This window comes from Pseudorasbora parva, chromosome 11 (genome assembly GCF_024679245.1).
Source record: "Pseudorasbora parva isolate DD20220531a chromosome 11, ASM2467924v1, whole genome shotgun sequence".
Lineage (NCBI taxonomy): Eukaryota > Metazoa > Chordata > Actinopteri > Cypriniformes > Gobionidae > Pseudorasbora > Pseudorasbora parva.
In genome coordinates this window covers 3615799-3632865 of record NC_090182.1, presented here as the reverse complement: position 1 = coordinate 3632865, position 17067 = coordinate 3615799, and the positions used below count along the sequence as shown (strand labels likewise).

The 17067-nt window shown below is 38.6% G+C and overlaps 1 protein-coding gene and 1 non-coding gene across 2 annotated transcripts; both read left to right on the top strand.

Moving 5' to 3' along the window:
• The first annotated feature begins 106 nt into the window (after positions 1-106).
• On the top strand, positions 107-5789 carry LOC137092528 (nuclear factor 7, brain-like). The gene is made up of 6 exons (XM_067456803.1): positions 107-502; positions 2540-2635; positions 2746-2976; positions 3086-3108; positions 3191-3309; positions 5239-5789. Exons 1-6 carry the CDS (start codon positions 107-109, stop codon positions 5787-5789), a joined length of 1416 nt encoding a protein of 471 aa, XP_067312904.1.
• Positions 5790-7959: 2170 nt separating this feature from the next.
• Positions 7960-8153, top strand: LOC137093335 (small nucleolar RNA SNORA74). Its single transcript, XR_010908434.1, has one exon. It is a non-coding gene; the product is annotated as a small nucleolar RNA SNORA74 (small nucleolar RNA).
• The last annotated feature ends 8914 nt before the right edge of the window (positions 8154-17067 follow it).

The window sequence follows — 17067 nt, the reverse complement described above, 5'->3', positions numbered from 1 at the left end:
GTATTTCTAAATTAGATTTTTATTGTAATCGTTATTTACTTTTCAAACCAAATTTTAGAAAGTGAAAGATAATTGTAGATTACTGGACCTTTTACAAGACGAGGAAATGGATTCAAAATCTGCTGAAGATCCTACTTGTCCTATTTGCCTTGAAATCTTCAAGGTTCCTGTTTTTCTGTCCTGTAGTCACAGTATTTGTAAAGAGTGTCTGCAACAGTTCTGGAAAACTCAGGACACTCAGGAGTGTCCCGTCTGCAGGAGAAGATCCTCAAAACCTGAACCGCCAGTTAATCTAGAGTTAAAAAACTTGTGTGAATCGTTGATAAAGGAGAGAAATGAGAGGCGTTCATCAGAGTCTGAGGAGATCTGCAGTTTACACAGTGAGAAACTCAAACTCTTCTGTCTGGAGGACAAACAGCCTGTGTGTTTAGTGTGCATAGTATCAGAGAAACACGCCAAACACACATTCAGACCCATCAGTGAAGTGGTTTCATCTCACAAGGTAAGACAAATATCTCTCATTTCATGCTAAATACAGTGATAAACACACAGTACTATTTGTGTATACAATAGAATAGTAGCCTATTTACTTTTGCTCAGACTAAATCTCCACGACTTACTAGTGATATAAAATTATCCACTAAGCTTTGAAGGCTCTGATGTTCAAATTGAATGTAAATTGAATAGTAACCTATTTACTTTTACTCAGACTAATGTAACAGCATTGGTACAAAACATTTTTGGAAAAAATAGATATGTCATGGGTTATGAAATCAAGCTCTAGGCCTGCAGACGCTTCTACACACATTAGTGTAAGAATGGGTCGCTCTCAGGAGCTCAGTGAACTCAAGCGTGGGGCCGTGATAGGTTGACACCTGTGCAATAAGTCCATTCCTGACATTTCCTCACTACTAAATATTCCACGCTCAACTGTTAGTGGGATTATAACAAAGTGGAAGCGATTGAGAACAACAGCAACTCAGCCACAAAGTGTTAGGACACGTAAAATCCCAGAGCGGGGTCAGCGCATGCTGAGGGTCACAGTGTGCAGAAGTCACCAACTTTCTGCAGAGTCAACAGCTCCAGGGCCTTCAGATGAGCTCAAGAACAGCGTAGAGAGCTTCATGGAATGGGTTTCCATGGCCGAGCAGCTCATCCAAGCCGTACATCACCAAGAGCAATGCAAAATGTGGGATGCAGTGGAGTAAAGCAGCCGCCACTGGACTCTAGAGCAGTGAGACGTGTTCTCTGAGCGACCAATCACGCTTCAGTCTGACAATCCCATGGACGAGTCTGGGTTTGGCGGTCCCCAGGAGAACAGGACCAGCCTGACTGCATTGTGCCAAGTGTAAAGTTTGGTGATGGGGGGATTATGGTGTGGGTTTTTTTTCCCCAGGAGTTGGGCTTGGCCCCTTAGTTTCAGTGAAAGTAACTCTCAATGCTTCAGCATATCAAGACATTTTGGACAATTTTATGTTCCCAACTTTGTGGGAAGAGTTTGGGGACGGCCCCTTCCTGTCCCAACATGACTGCGCTCCAGTGCACAAAGCGTCGGTCCATAAAGACATGGATGAGGAGTTTGGTGTGGAGGAACTTGACTGGCCTGCACAGAGTCCTGAGCTCAACCCGATAGAACAGCTTCGGGATGAATTAGAGCGGAGACTGAGAGCCAGGCCTTCTCGTCAAACATCAGTGCCTGACCCCACAAATGAGCTTCTAGAAGAATGGGCAAAAATCCCCATAAACACACTCCTAAACCTTGAGGAAAGCCTTCCCAGAAGAGCTGAAGCTGTTAGAGCTGCAAAGGGTGGGCCAACTCCATATTAAACCCTAAGGCTTAACAATGTTGTCATTAAAGTTCATGTGCATGTAAAGGCAGGCGTCCCTAAACTTATGGCAATATAGTGTACTTTCAGTTCCTGTATTTGCATTTGTACAACCACACATTTACAATTGCATGGAGATAATAATTAAGAATTGGCCATTGCAAAAAAACACATTTGTTTGGTGATTTCTTGATGTTTATCATTTACAATTAAATAATTTTAAAGGACCCGTTTTTTTTTATGTTTACAGTGTGCAATATAACATGAGTTCATGTTTCACGTGTAAAAAAGCACAGTATTGTTCACACAATTGACTGATCTGTACAGCGCTGTTTCCTCTGTCCTATAAATGGCCTGATGATTTCCTTGTTCTATGAAGTCCCTCCTTCAGAAACACGTAACGAGTTCTGATTGGGCCAGCGCTTCCCGTGTTGTGATTGGACAGCAGCTTAGCGCACTTTGCCCGGAAAGGTCCCGCCATCAGGTCCATTCATCAGTGCTCTAACAGCAACATTACACACTAACTAAAGCTTGAACGATGGGATCGCAAAGAACAGGACCTTTAAAGATATATGACCTGCCATTGTCAGGCTCAAATGCTTCTGAGACATTCATCATTAAAATATTAATATAACAATAAAAACATCTAAACACACAATGTTTAAACCTCTTAAAGCTTCATCAGTTTCACAGATTTTAATCTTAACCTGTAGGAGGAATTTAATACAGCGCTGACGTCCTTACAAAACAAGCTCAAACATGGAGAAGAAATGAAAGGAGAGTGTGATGAAACAATCCAACACATCGAGGTGAGGATGTGTAAAGTGTTAAACACTCAACACACACACAGTTTATTATTGACATTAGTGGAGTGTGTGTTCACACAGAGCTGACTGAAGTGAATGTGATGTGATTTCAGTCTCAAGCTGAGCACACAGAGCGTCAGATTAAAGAAGAGTTTGAGAAGCTTCATCAGTTTCTCAGAGACGAAGAAGAAGCTACAATCACTGCACTGAGGGAGGAAGAGGAGCAGAAGAAGCAGAGGATGAAGGAGAAGCTGAAGGAGATGAACACACACATCTCAGCTCTTTCACACACAATCAGAGACATGGAGGAGATGATGAAAGCCAATGACGTCTCGTTTCTAAAGGTGACCATCAATCTGGCTTCATTCTTTGAGCATAAAACAACTTGAGACTCACTGACAATGAGAGTGTTTGATAAGATATTAACATGTTTTCAAACTCTATATTTTCCAGAACTTTAACGCCTCAATGGAAAGGTGAGTGAGCTGCTCGTATCTCTTCTCTCAGTGGATCTGAACTCAAATTCACTGCAGTTCTGACTCCTGAATGTTCCTCCAGAGTCCAGATCCCACAGCCGGATCCACGGATGAGTTCTGGAGCTTTGATTGATGTGTCCCGTTATCTGGGTAACCTGCGGTCCAGAGTCTGGAAGAAGATGCTGGAAACTGTCCAACACAGTGAGTCTCAGCAGATCTGACACCAGCGCAAAACATCCTTCAGATAGAAACACACACAGCATTAACATCTGATAGAAATATATTTAATAATCACTGGAGTTTCTGAGTGAATCTGAACTGTATTTCAGAAGATCATCAGATCATACAGTGAACTCATAATGACTACAGAAGTCTGTTCCTCAAGGTCTCTGCTTATGTATTAGGATACAATAGTGTTTATTGAATATGATATTAAACCTGAAGCCTCAATCCATTCTGACAGAAACTGACAGACCATTGTCATGATAGCAGGATTTATAGAAAGTCTTTATATGTGTTTTATATTTACATTTCTGATCATATTTCTAATAAATAATAGGAAGCGCAAAGACGGCGGTGAAAAGGCCAGAATTAAAAAATAAATAAGAAGGCTCTGGAAACTGACGCGGCCAAATGTTCTAAGCTGTGCACATTGTTACTCAAAAAAACAAATGATGACGACGAGGCCGGTAAGTAATTATCCCGTTAAGGTAGTTAGGAGCAGTGCAAGATGCGACCGCGCAAAACAATGCTGTCTGCAAACCACGTTCATGTATCAAACTTTTTCTTAGCTCTTCAGCAGCAGCCGCCTCTAGTCCGTTTTGCTGCTAATAGTGAAGAGCAAGGCCCAGTAACGTTACCAAGCTCCAGTCATGAGCCCAACACACCAGAATGGGCAGGTAGGATTGTCATTCAGAAGAACTAATAGGAAGAGCCCTGCTCAATGAAACATGCCCTGAGATAATAATGATGACCTGATGATTCAGCAATACATTAATGACACTGAGTGACTTGATTTGAAAGCTTTGTAAAAAGGGGGTATTTGTGTTGAGAAATAAATGTAACAAATTTCACTTAGTGTCAGAAAGCGAACGAGAACCCAGTTGTGAAGAGATTAGCTCTTACTGTAGCTCTTACTGCTATTGTACCATAGTGTGTGAATAAGCAAACATTATCACTGAATTGTTTTCCAGTTCAAATATCGAAATATTCTTAATTCAAGAAACATTTACTAGACAAGTGAAATGACATAAGAAATTTGTCAAAAAAAACTAAAAATCTTTTCTTCATTTCAATGTTTGGATATTTATGAATACTAATACTTTTAAAAAAAGAGATTGATACTGTCCTGTTATTTACGGTTCTAATAAATCTTCACCGTGAAGCAAAACTTAAGCTACTGTTTTTGCACTGTATTGAAAATTATATTTTTCAAAAATACAAAGATTTATTACTTAAGGCTCTAGAATAGTGTACCTTATGCAGATTTATATTCTGAGGTTGGAATCATTATTTTAATGCAGTCTGTCGTGAACTAAAGTGGGCCGGTCTAAGGCATGAAACTCCAGGCCTGAAAATGAGTCTCAATCCGGCCCTGCCTATAGTGTATGATATACAGAAACATATACAGGTTTGTATTGAACATTTATGGAGCATAAATTTGTGTGAAAATAAATCATAAAAGTGGTTTACTTTATTAAAAACATTTTAAATGTATGAGGTGACGAGGGCCACGCATGGGGCAAAAGGCACAGTATTAATACAAATACTTTAGCTAAAATAATGTTTTATTTAATACCTGTTCAAAACAATCACTTTAGCAAAGTTTGAACATGTTTCTGTTTATTTTGATGAATAAAATAATACATTTTTGATTAATAAATATGCTGTCTTTAGAAATATATCTGAAAAATATAGAAACAAAATCACTGAAATAAGTAAAGATTCAGAAAACATTGAAGGAGATCCCATAATAATTTAATATATATTTACAGTAATAACAATAACTTTTATATTAATAATAATAATATTTGTCATGATAGCAGGATTTATAGAAAGTCTTTATATGTGTTTTATATTTACATTTCTGATCATATTTCATCCTGTAATCTGATGTTCTTCTCTTTGCAGATCCGTTGACTCTTGATCCAAACACAGCACATCCTGAGCTCACACTCTCGTCTGATCTGACCAGTGTGTGTGTGTCGCTCAGTGATGAAGATAAAACACTTCCTGATAATCCAGAGAGGTTTGACTGGTGTCTGTGTGTCCTGGGATCTGAGGGCTTTAACTCAGGAACACACTGCTGGGATGTGAAGGTCGGTGACAGTACAGGCTGGGGTCTTGGAATAACCACAGCATCAAACCAGAGGAAGGGAAAGGATTTCATTAAGTCTAATGTCTGGCGTGTGGGGTACGGGAACAGAAAATACTTCTCTCAATCCCCAGATCAACCCTTCACTGTCTTTCCTGTTAAAGTGAAGCTTCAGCGTGTGAGAGTTCAGCTGGACTATGACAGAGGAACAGTGTCATTCTCTGATCCTGTAACTAACACACATTTACTCACATTCAGGACGTCCTTCACTGAGACTGTCTTTCCATTCTTATGTAATCACTGCACAACTTCCCCTCTGAGGATCTTACCAGTTAAACTGATTATTACAGCAGAAAATCACAGTTAAATCTGATTCTGCTTCCAGATCAATGGGTTATTGATGTGATATGATACAAATGAATATAATTAGTATTGTCATAATTTAAAATGCAGTGAATGGTTAAACATTTATTTGTCTTATGGACCTGTTGTTATAAAAACTGCTTTGTCTTTTTGATTCTTTATATTTTTGAGCCCAATCTCAGATTTGTCCTGTGGTGTGACCGTCTCAAGCATGGGTCAGTAAACTACAACTTTCATAAATTAAAAAGAAAAGCATGAAAATAATCTGGGGCAGGGTGAGTACAGTTTTTTGAGCACTTTGTTATTTTGGCTTGGATTTTAATTTCTTGAAATATGAACTGAATTTAGAAATGCTTGGCTGTGTTTAATAAACTAAATGTATTTTTGAAATGAAGACGGCGTTTGGAGTGGAGTGTGTGTTAAATAATCACTGTTCCCTGAATCAACGGCTTAATACAAGAGGCCAACCTAAGAGTTCACTGTAAAAAAATCCCCATAACATTTACGGTAAAATGTAAGTTTAGATTATGGTTATTCATTGTATAATACGGAAGCTTACCATTAATTGGTTTCAACCGTGTGTAATACAATTATTATTATTATTAATATTATTATTATTATTTTTTATTTATTTTTTTGCAGCCTAAAATACGACAAAAAGTTTGTCTTTTTGTTAAATAAAGAAAACAAGGATGTTCTGCCGTCTCACAATACTTGAAGCACAGACGTGAGAAATGTATAAAATAATTTAAGTGTCTAATTTTAAAGTTTGGGAGAAAGAGAAGCAGATCTAAATAAGCGTTAGGCCTAGGGCATGAAAGAGAACTCAGGTACGGTTTTCTGTTTATTTTGTTTAGCTATTGATTTAAAGAAAAATCTCTAATAGCAGCGATGGGTTTATACCGTGAGACTGAACATCATTAATACACAATCATTTAACCAAACAATACAGCTGGACAGGGTGAATACTACTGATCTAGAGTCAGTGTTTGACATTTCATTAGGTTAATAGTTAACTTTGTGGCAATCAGCACTTTACATGCAGGAATTTCCCACAATATAGGTGGATTTAGTAAATCAACCAGCCCCATGTATGTTGCAGGCAAGACATCAAATAGTTACCGTCGACTGTTAATTAATTCTGCAAATTCCATGTTATTGAACGATTACTAGTGTTGATGCAGAGACTATGAGTGCTTAGAAACGGATCTGTGTCCGAAAATATATATTTTTAAAAAAGCTTGGAATTTGGGAATCGATTCGAATGAATCAGTTCATTAAAGCGAGCGATTCGTTCGCGAATCAGAGGTCACCGCATAACGTCACACTCGCTCTTCTTCGGTGGTGGCGTGGAGCAGCGCTATAAATGGCGACGCGTTCTTCAGTGCGTTCCCTCATTCTGCGATGTCGAGGTGGAAGAGAGACAGAACTCATGAAGATGAGGAAGGCAGATTGCTACAAGAAGGTAAATCTGACTAAAACAGCGAATTGAGTACAATATGTAGGGTTACATAAGTGACGAGGGACAGTTTAGTCGATGACGCTTCAAAATGCGTGTGCTGCTAGCGGGAGCGCGCGGGATTCCGTAGCACGTGGTTTTTCCTCAGTACTTTAAAGCGGGAAAAAGTCTTTTGACTTTAGTATATTTTTCACGTCATTACATTGTTTAAAGCATTAGAAACTAATGGAAATATTTTTAAAGATTTATTTTATTCATGTTATTCTATGTAAGTGGACACCGGCACTCGGTAGTTTAATAAATAAACCGTGTAGACTTTTTTTTTTTTCTTTTTTTTTTTTCTCATTCACCAATCAAGTTTGTGTTTTTTATATTGAGTTTGGTTAAAAACAAAGATGATTCTCAACTATATTATGAAAGATACAATATAATGTATTAAAATACAACAATGTGGGTAAATTGGTCATATATGGGTTTTCCCATTAAATGCATCCAACATCGTCTCTAATTTGCATATTAATGTGTTCTTGGAGCAATATGTAATGACTAAAGTATATTCATTACTTTACACTTTAATGTGTATATTGGTGTTTATTTTAGGTGTCTGAATGCGGCGTTGACCCCAGATGAAGCCAGAGCTGCTGTATCTCTGAGGTGAGTGTGTGTGCCGTGTGTTTTGAGGTGAGTGTGTGTGTCTTCTGTGTGTGTTTGTGGACCCAGCGGTAGTCAGCTGTGCAGGCCAGCCCGTGCCTGAGCTAGTGTTACTCTGCTGGGACAGTAAGGAGCGGCCGTCTGTGCTCCTCAGGTTTGGCTGTTTTAGTGACTCCTGAGCAGCACTGGCCGTGCCGGGCCCTCTGAGAGTGGACTGTGCTCTCCACATGAGCCGGCCCTAGTCTGAGGGCCCACACTCAGTCACATGACATTGTTGGTTTGACAAAGTTGACTTTGATCTTCTGTACTATTTAAGCTTTTTATTCTTGGACTAAAATTTCTAAATGCTCCTACTATCTAGACTCTTCAAGCTCTCTACACCAAACTCAGATCTTCACACTGATCCGGTCTGCGGTTTTCCTTAAAATGTTAATTTAAACTTGGAAAAGTCCCATAGACTTACTTTTACAGTTGGACTTTACAAAAATGCAAATGCTGAACCGCACCAGAGGGTTAAAGTGCTTCTGTTTGGCTGACGTCACTAATGCGGCTTTAATTTCAACACCTCCACTTCATGATCAACACAGTCCCAATACACCAATATAGCAGTCCCATTAGGGAGGTAAAGCGGGTCGTGTGCCTTTTCATGTTGCCTGATCTGTCTTTTCCTCCCATCTCTGCAGGAAAAGCCTACTACACTTCTCTTTATTCACCGCTAATGTCATAATGTGTGCTTGACAGTGCTTTCTCTCATTGTAGGAAAGGTGTGTGAAGATCTGTTCCTGAACCCTTTTTCTCTTTTATAAAGAGGTTGGCTATTTAAATGATCAGTGCTTGGTGTTTATTTATGTGAACGCATGATCTACAGCGATCCCGGGGACCTTTAGGGCAAATTTACTAGTTACAGGTCCAACATTTTGTTTTGTTTTCTGTGCACTTTGTATTTGTAAATGATTTGAACTTGAAATAAAGGCTGAGTTGTTACTCTTTGTAAGTCTTGTGTATTTGACTGCAATGGGTTTTGTCAGCATTTCTGATCGGATAATTAGATCTCAATGGATGGGTTTAAAACAGTTCACTACATTTAAGGACAATAAGTGTCGTTTTTACTTATTTTTCACTTGATGCTTTTTACTTTGCACAAGACAAAATAACTGATGTGCAAATTATGAAAATCCAATATATTGGGGTTCCCTATCGAGAGGTTCCTCGTTGTAACGGTGGTGGCCGCCATAACCTCAATTTAATAACTTATATCCCAAAATTTCAGGCGCCAGACAGTTCTAAACTGCCAAAACACAATTATACTTTATATATATATTTTCCCATAAAGACACAATTTCATTTCATTTTCACAGAGGAATTTATTCCTTCAAAAACTCCAAACAATAGGGATTTCAGGTAAGAAGACACAAAAACAAAGGTGACATGTCAGTTTGTGATAATTCCATTATCAAAAAAAAAAAAAACATGAAAGATGAAATCGTGCAATTGATGACGACACTGGTCACAACTCCCTGAAAGTCTGCGTCGGCAGATTCGTACTTCCACCTTCTCGCAATACAATTTGGCGTGAATGGAGAGTTTAGAGGGACCTCATCAGGCTCCAGGATGAAAGGGACAGCCTTTGAATTTGTCTCGTTTCCAGCCGATCATTGAAGTGCGTCGCATCAGAAGTCACAGACTCCGCGTCGTACCTGACAGCGTGCGATGAACAAGCGGCCGTTTTCTTCCACGGTAACCAAATTCTCTCTCTCTCAATCAAATTAACTCCTCGCTTATGCTGACCAACAACAACACTGACGTGTCCTTTTTTCCTAGCTCTCAGGTGAAATAGACCTCACCTTTATATACTTATTTCCGCTAATTAATTTACTCCACCCTATTCGTTTTAAAGTGACAGTAAAAGTAAATTCCTATTTGCAATTCTGTTACACTCTTCCCCCCTGGAAGAAAACAACCCCTGGTTGTTTTAAGGAAAACTCCAAATTAAAATCCTAAGAAATCTTCCTCATCAGAAGCTTCTTGAAATAGATCCAGGAGTTTTTTCCTTTCTTGCAACTCCAACTCCTCAGCCGTTGGATTGCACATTTTCAAATTGCAGACGTGAGCGGTACGCACATCCTCCTCGGTGTCTTCCAGAACTGTTTGGTAGTTCAAAGGACCCAGCTGGTTGGTAATACAGTAAGGACCTTTCCACTTCTGTGCTAGTTTTGCACTAAACTTACGCTGGGCGCTAGACTGTGGGAAGTTACTTAACCATACGCGATCCTTGCGTTTGAATGTCAGCTCTCTCCTATTTTGGTTATAATTTCTTAGTTGTCTCATCTTGGCTTTCTTGCTGTGTTCTTTGGCTTGAGCCTGCAGATGATGAACCATGTCATATGAGGCAGCATCTGGAGTTAGGTTAGCTCCATGGAGTATTTTGTCCATCAGACTTTGGAGTTTCCTGCCGAGCTGAAGTTCTGCTGCCCATATGAAAAAAACCTATATGGTTCATATATAGTGACCATATATGTTCCTTACTTAAATCAGTCAGAATCATCTTATATGTTTAATGTAAGTCCCATATATGTCATACACAAAATCAGACCGTTTATGGCCCATTTCATACTAAAAAGCACACAGAAAACTTTTGGGCCATGTATGAATCCTGCAAAAATCTTATATGAGTTTTACATGTAAACTGTATGCAATGGTATATGGTATTAGTAGAAAATACATGATATTCATATACAAATCATATAAAGTTCTTATACTGAATCATATGCTAGTCATATTAAAGTCATATAGGATTTATTTATATTTTGTGTCATTTGTTTATATGCTTTTTATGCAGATTTCATATTTTTTTAATGGGAAATGGTGTGTTAGCTCTTCAAGTTTATATAATATACAAATAAACTACATATAATAATCATACATTATTTCAGTCAATATTACAACATCTCTGCATATACTAACCATATATAATTTCAATCAATGACATACACACATTTGTGATGGAAACACTTTTATTTCAACACAAAATTAAACACTCAAATTATACTCCACATGAGTAATTTACAATTCCAACTTGATAGCAAACTGAACTTTGCTCAGGAAAAAAACAAAACCCAAAAAACAACAACAAAATACATTGAAGACACTGTCATGGCCATCAATCAAAGATAATGAACGGATTAGTTCACCCCAAAATAAAAATTGACTGATCATTTACTCACCCCCGTCTCATCCAAGATGTTCATGTCTTTATTTCTTCAGTGGAAAAGAAATTAAGTTTCTTGAAGAAAACATTCCAGGATTGTTCATCATATAATGCTTTTCAGTTGCAACCAAAATGTTGAAGGTCCAAATCAACGCCGTTTCAAAGGGCTTCATAGCCTCTGCGTGATCCCAGATGAGGAATAGGGTCTTATCTAGTCAAACGATCAGTCATTTAAAAAAATGTATATACTTTTCAACCTTAATTGTTCAACTTGCTCAGCTCTGCGAGGTGCCAAGGATGACGTAATCACGAAATCTGAAAATAAATGAACGTCTTATGGGTTTGGAACGACATGAGGGTCATTTTAACAACATACATTTTTGGGTGAACTAAACGTTAAAAATTGACAAAGTTTAATAAATACTGTAATAATGTATTGCTCATTGTTAGTTCATGTTAGTTAATACATTACAATAAAGTCTCATTTGTTAACATTAGTTCAAGTCTTACAACTCAGAGTACATAAACTTCTTCAACACTTCCGCTTCAGAACTGAACCAGTCCTCATGGGATGAAACAGTCTGTGGCTGAACCTGTTCTTCTTGCGTGGTCTTCAAATGTTTTCATGAAGATCTTTCTGTGGAAGAAAAAGAAAATCTTCTTTACCACCCCATTTACATACAGGAATATTACAAACACGTTTCAATATAATGTTTTTTTCAGTATAAAAATATATTCTTATACAGTTACTTACTTTCTATTACAAAACTGTAATATTGTACATCATTTAGATTCATATATGTTGCAGTTACATGAATGCAAATTATAGAAGTTTATATTTTAGCTATATTTTAACTACATTAGAGCAATTTGCAAACTCAAGTTCACTAAAACATTAACTCTTTTAAAGTGAATTGGCACAAAATAGACTATTAATGATCACAAAAGGAACATACCGGTAAACAAATCACATTACATTTATTCTAACTTTTGCTTTTTGTCAGTGTCACACAGCTTTCACTGTCACACACAATCGTTGTATAACGTTATCTATGCAAACCATGAGCTTTAGGGTTTAACTTAGTTATCAAATGACATAGTTAAACAACTAGAATAGTCGTTTTTTACATTTGATCATTTAGCAGACGCTTTTATTCAAAGGGACTAACAAATGATGAAACCAATCATATAGTTTAATAACTTTAATACAAATATAAGCATTTTTCACTTGTTTTTGCACATTAAATACTTGTAATTTTTGCACGTGCTCTCATCATAATTAGGCTTAACGTTACCTGTACGTTACGGCTGTGGCACCGACATGATAACAGAAACGAACAATTTACAAATCTTTTAGCAAATCTTGCCATTAAATAAGTTAACATTTGCATTGAGAACGACATGACAAACACCATTCTTACCTGGAGCTCGACACTTCGCGGTCCCGCTGGGAGGCAATCATATCACGGACACGGAGACAACAAGAACCCGCGATTGATTTCCTCCTGGCCGCGGCGCGGTGACGCATGCGCAGTTTGCGATGACAGAACTAAGGCTATTTTTGTTACAGAAATCTTCATCGTCTAAGCCTAACGCTTAGAGTGAGTGTTTAATTATTATTTTTTAAATATTGCTGATATTGCTGTTAACAAATAGTTTGTATGGGTAGAACATTACGAAACAAATATATGGGAATATACTGCAATTATATGCAAAATAGCCTATATTAAAGGAAATATAAAGGAATAAAGGAAACTAAAGCCTTTTTTTAATATAGCTACTGCAATGTATGCATATTGACTATATTTATAAAATATGGCTATATTTTAACACATAAAATATTTAGTAATTAAGATATAAATAGTATTACATGTAATATCCATTAAGTTGTATCCTTTATTGTGTTGTACTGTATATTGAATTTCCCATATTAATGTGAATGCATGTACACACACATAAACACTTTTACAGAATGAGTTACAACAAATTTCTACTTCCCATCATGCTTTACTTCTGATTTAAAGGAGGTTAAATGTTAAAATTAATTGTTATTTGATGTGTTTTTGCTCAATTTAAAAACCTGTAAAACTGTTACTTTTATTAACAATAATGTCGGTGCACTTTTCAGCAGTTACAGCTCTTTGCTAAATATGTAGGAACATGCCAGTGTGCTTGACTTGTGTTATTGTTAACTGTATGTGTGTGTGTGTGTGTGTGTGTGTGTATATATATATTTTTTTTTTTTTTTTTTTTTTTTTTTCTTTGCATTAGGGTTACCCATTTTTATTCGTTTTACTTGCTAATTAATTTACTAAAGTAAAATCTCACTGATTTGCAGGGGTTGTATTTAACACAATCCAGCATATATCTTTTTTACAGTGTAGGACATATATGATTGAAAATACATGAATATTGTACAATTTGTATATGTGGTTTTTGCAGCATATATGATCCTTATAGTTTTCTGTTGGAACATATAAGAATCACATATGTTTTTAGCAAGACTTTTCCATATGGGTGGAGATAGACCAGTGGTCTCTTGAACAGCTGAATTCATGGCGAATCGGAATTCTGGCAAGAACTGGTCCCACCTTCTGTGATTTTCATCCACAGAAGCTGCCATCATGTTCTTTAGAGTTTGATTCATTCTCTCCGTCATGTTGGTTTGTGGATGGTAAGCAGTGGTTAGTTTTGGGGTAATACTCCAGTTTTCACATAACTCTGAATATAGCTGAGACAAACTGAACACACCTCTGTCTGACAGGATGAAATCTGGTACGCCCCACCGTGTCAGAATTTCTTTTCTAAAAATGGAGGCAATATTCTGTGCAGTGGCTTTACGAATGGGGAACACCTCTACCTATCTGGAATAATAGTCAACAAACACAAGCAGGTATTCATTTTGGTTTACACTCCTGGGTAATGGTCCCTTAATGTCAACTCCTAACATTTGATTTGGATGGTTGGTTGTGGTTGGCTGTATTTTTCCAGCAGGTTTTTGATTATCATGTTTCACTGTTTGACATTTTACACAGGTTTTCACATGCTGTTTTACATCAGTCCACATACCAGGCCAAAACGCTACTTCTTGGAGCCGTTTGTAAGTTTTGTAGATCCCTCCATGGCCACTCATGGGAGTGAAGTGATAATGCTTCACTAGGCAGAATCGGAGACTGGTTGGAATGTAGATTCGATAATGCAGTTGGTTATTTGACAGGTATGTTTTCTGATACAGTTTGTCTTCCAAAACTTCATACTGATCCATCAATATTCTGCAACTGCTTTCAATATTTTTGTAACTTCTGGATCTTTGTGTTGTATTTCGCTAGTGTACTACAGGTTACATGTGGATGCAACAGAAGACCTGGATAGAGCATCAGGAGCTACATTTAGCTTTCCCTTTCTGTACTCAATGATAAAATCAAATTTCTGCAATCGCAGTACCCAACGGATGAGGCGACTGGCGGTCTTGGTCGAGTTCATTACCCACTGCAGTGCAGAATGGTCAGTGACAACTGTGAAAAGTTTGTGCTCTAAGTAGTGTTGCCACTTTTCCAGGGCCCAGACGACTGCAAGGCACTTCTTCTCCGTTGCAGTGTAGTTGACTTCGGCTCCTGTTAAGGTTCTGCTTGCATAAACGATAACTTCCTCTCTACCAGCATCCCTCCGTTGTGCCAAAATGGCACCCAAACCAGTGTCACTGGCATCAGTGTATACCATGAATGGGCGGTCAAGATCAGGATGGCCAAGGATGGGGGGTGAGGTGAGGCAAGACTTCAATTGGTTGAAAGCTTGTTGACACGGTGTTGTCCACTGAAAACAATGTCCCTTTTTTTCAGCGCGTTGAGGGGTTCAGCAATCCTGGAAAAGTTTGGAACAAATCGGTGATACCACCCTGCTACCCCAAGAAACTGCTGAACTTCTTTTTAAAGGGTCATGAAACCCCAAAACACTTTTTTTGAGATGTAAACAGATATGTATAGGCTGCACATCATTGAAAACACTAAGGGTACTCGTTAATGGTATTCATATGTGAAAATAGTTATTTTTGCATTTTTCAGAGCGATTTCTGTCTTCCGGTTTGAAAAGCTTAGTCGGAGCAACGTCACAAATGCTGACGTCGGCGCGGCCTTTTCGGTCCAAGTATGGGCTGCTGGGCACATGCTGACGTCGACCGCTCCGAGGGATTCTCGATATATATTCATGACATAAAGCTCATTCAGTCCAATCCCTGCGCTGTAGTATGCATAAAAGATAATTTAGTTATTATGCATGAGACAGTCACTTCGTCAGGCTTGTCTTCCATCATTATTGTAGAGATATGGTGGGGAAGTTTTGGAAGCAGCGTGCGGAAAAGTCACGGAGGAAAGCTAGGCGTTGTGCTGATACGAAATAACGTAAAGGGCGCCGAGCGAGCTGTAACCGGCGCTGTCTGTGGAAGCCTTTGCTACAAAGGCTCGGTAAAGTAAAATTAACTTGAGGAATCGCACGCCAAACCTGCAAGCGATGACTATCTAATTTTTGTCAGGAGTGCAAATTAACCCATCTGTATGAACAAAAGCCACGTCCTCTCCGTTTTATTTGTGGTCACAGCCATGCACTAAACCGCATGTGTTCGGGCTCTTAGTGAAACAGTGTGCTGCATATTTGGGCAGATATAGATTTAGCTGCCGAGTGATAGACAGCGCGGATCGTCACGGCAACCCAGCGCGCGTCGCTCTGTGCTTCAGATGCGCGGTCGAGACTATAGCCTCAAACCCCTTCGCTTTTACCCCGATCTAGAATTACACATCTCTGTCGCATCGCATGTTGGGTGGTTCACGTTCTCTTATCACGTCGGCGCGTTGTTCATCTTGCCAAACAGCGTGCATATTTGGACAAATATAGTTTTATCACGTTTGCAAAATATTTTGTCATGCAGAATAACATTTATTTTCATTTCTCACTGAATTATGCTGGTTTGAAGAGCTGAATGATTTGCGATCTCTGCTGCACGCCACTCATAGCTCTCTCATTCGCTGTACTCATCCCTCATTTAATCTCACTGTGGTAAACTATGCCAACGTGAACCAAGAACATGTCTCAGAAACGCTGTAACTGCTGCTATCACCTACTGACACTCCCCTATTTATGCAAACATTCCCTCTTTCCACACAATACCATCCCACCTTTTCACAGTCCACCACTCCCCTTTTAACAAGCCTTTTCAAATCGAAGGTGAGAAAAAACACCGCTGCAGCAGGGGGGTTTCATGACCCTTTAAGTTCTTGCGCACAGGGTAGGAATGAATGGCTACAGTTTTACGATGGTCAGCTGAAATACCATTGATGTTTACAACATGTCCTAGGAAAGTGATTTCTTGAAGACAAAACTTGCTTTTTGTCAAGTTAATGGTCAGTCCAGCAGTTTCTAGTTTCTGAAGCACAGCCTGGAGATCGTGGAAATGCTGAGTGACTGAAGGAGAGTAAATGATGATATCATCTATTTACACAAAGCATCTTTTCCTCCGTAATTCTCCCAGAACTGTCTCCATGAGCCTCTGAAAAGTTGCAGGGGCATTTTTGAGACCAAATGGCATAACGTTAAAGTGATATAGGCCTGCAGGAGTAATGAAGGCAGTCTTGTCCTTACTGTCGGGATCCATGGTCACCTGCCAGTATCCTCTATTGAGGTCAATAGTGGTAAAGATTGCTGCTCCAGACAGGGATTCAAGAATTTCTGTAATGTTTGGCAAAGGATACGCATCCTTTTCTGTTAAAGCATTTACCCTTCGGTAATCTACACAAAATCTTAACTTTCCATCTTTTTTGGAACTAGGACCACCGGTGAGGACCAACCAGAGTGAGATGGCTCTACAATTCCTTCTGTCAACATCTCCTCAAGCTGCTCATCCAGTGCCAGTTGCTTGATAGGAGACTTCGTTGTTTGATAGGTACTTGGTTGTTGGTGTAGATATAGTGTTGG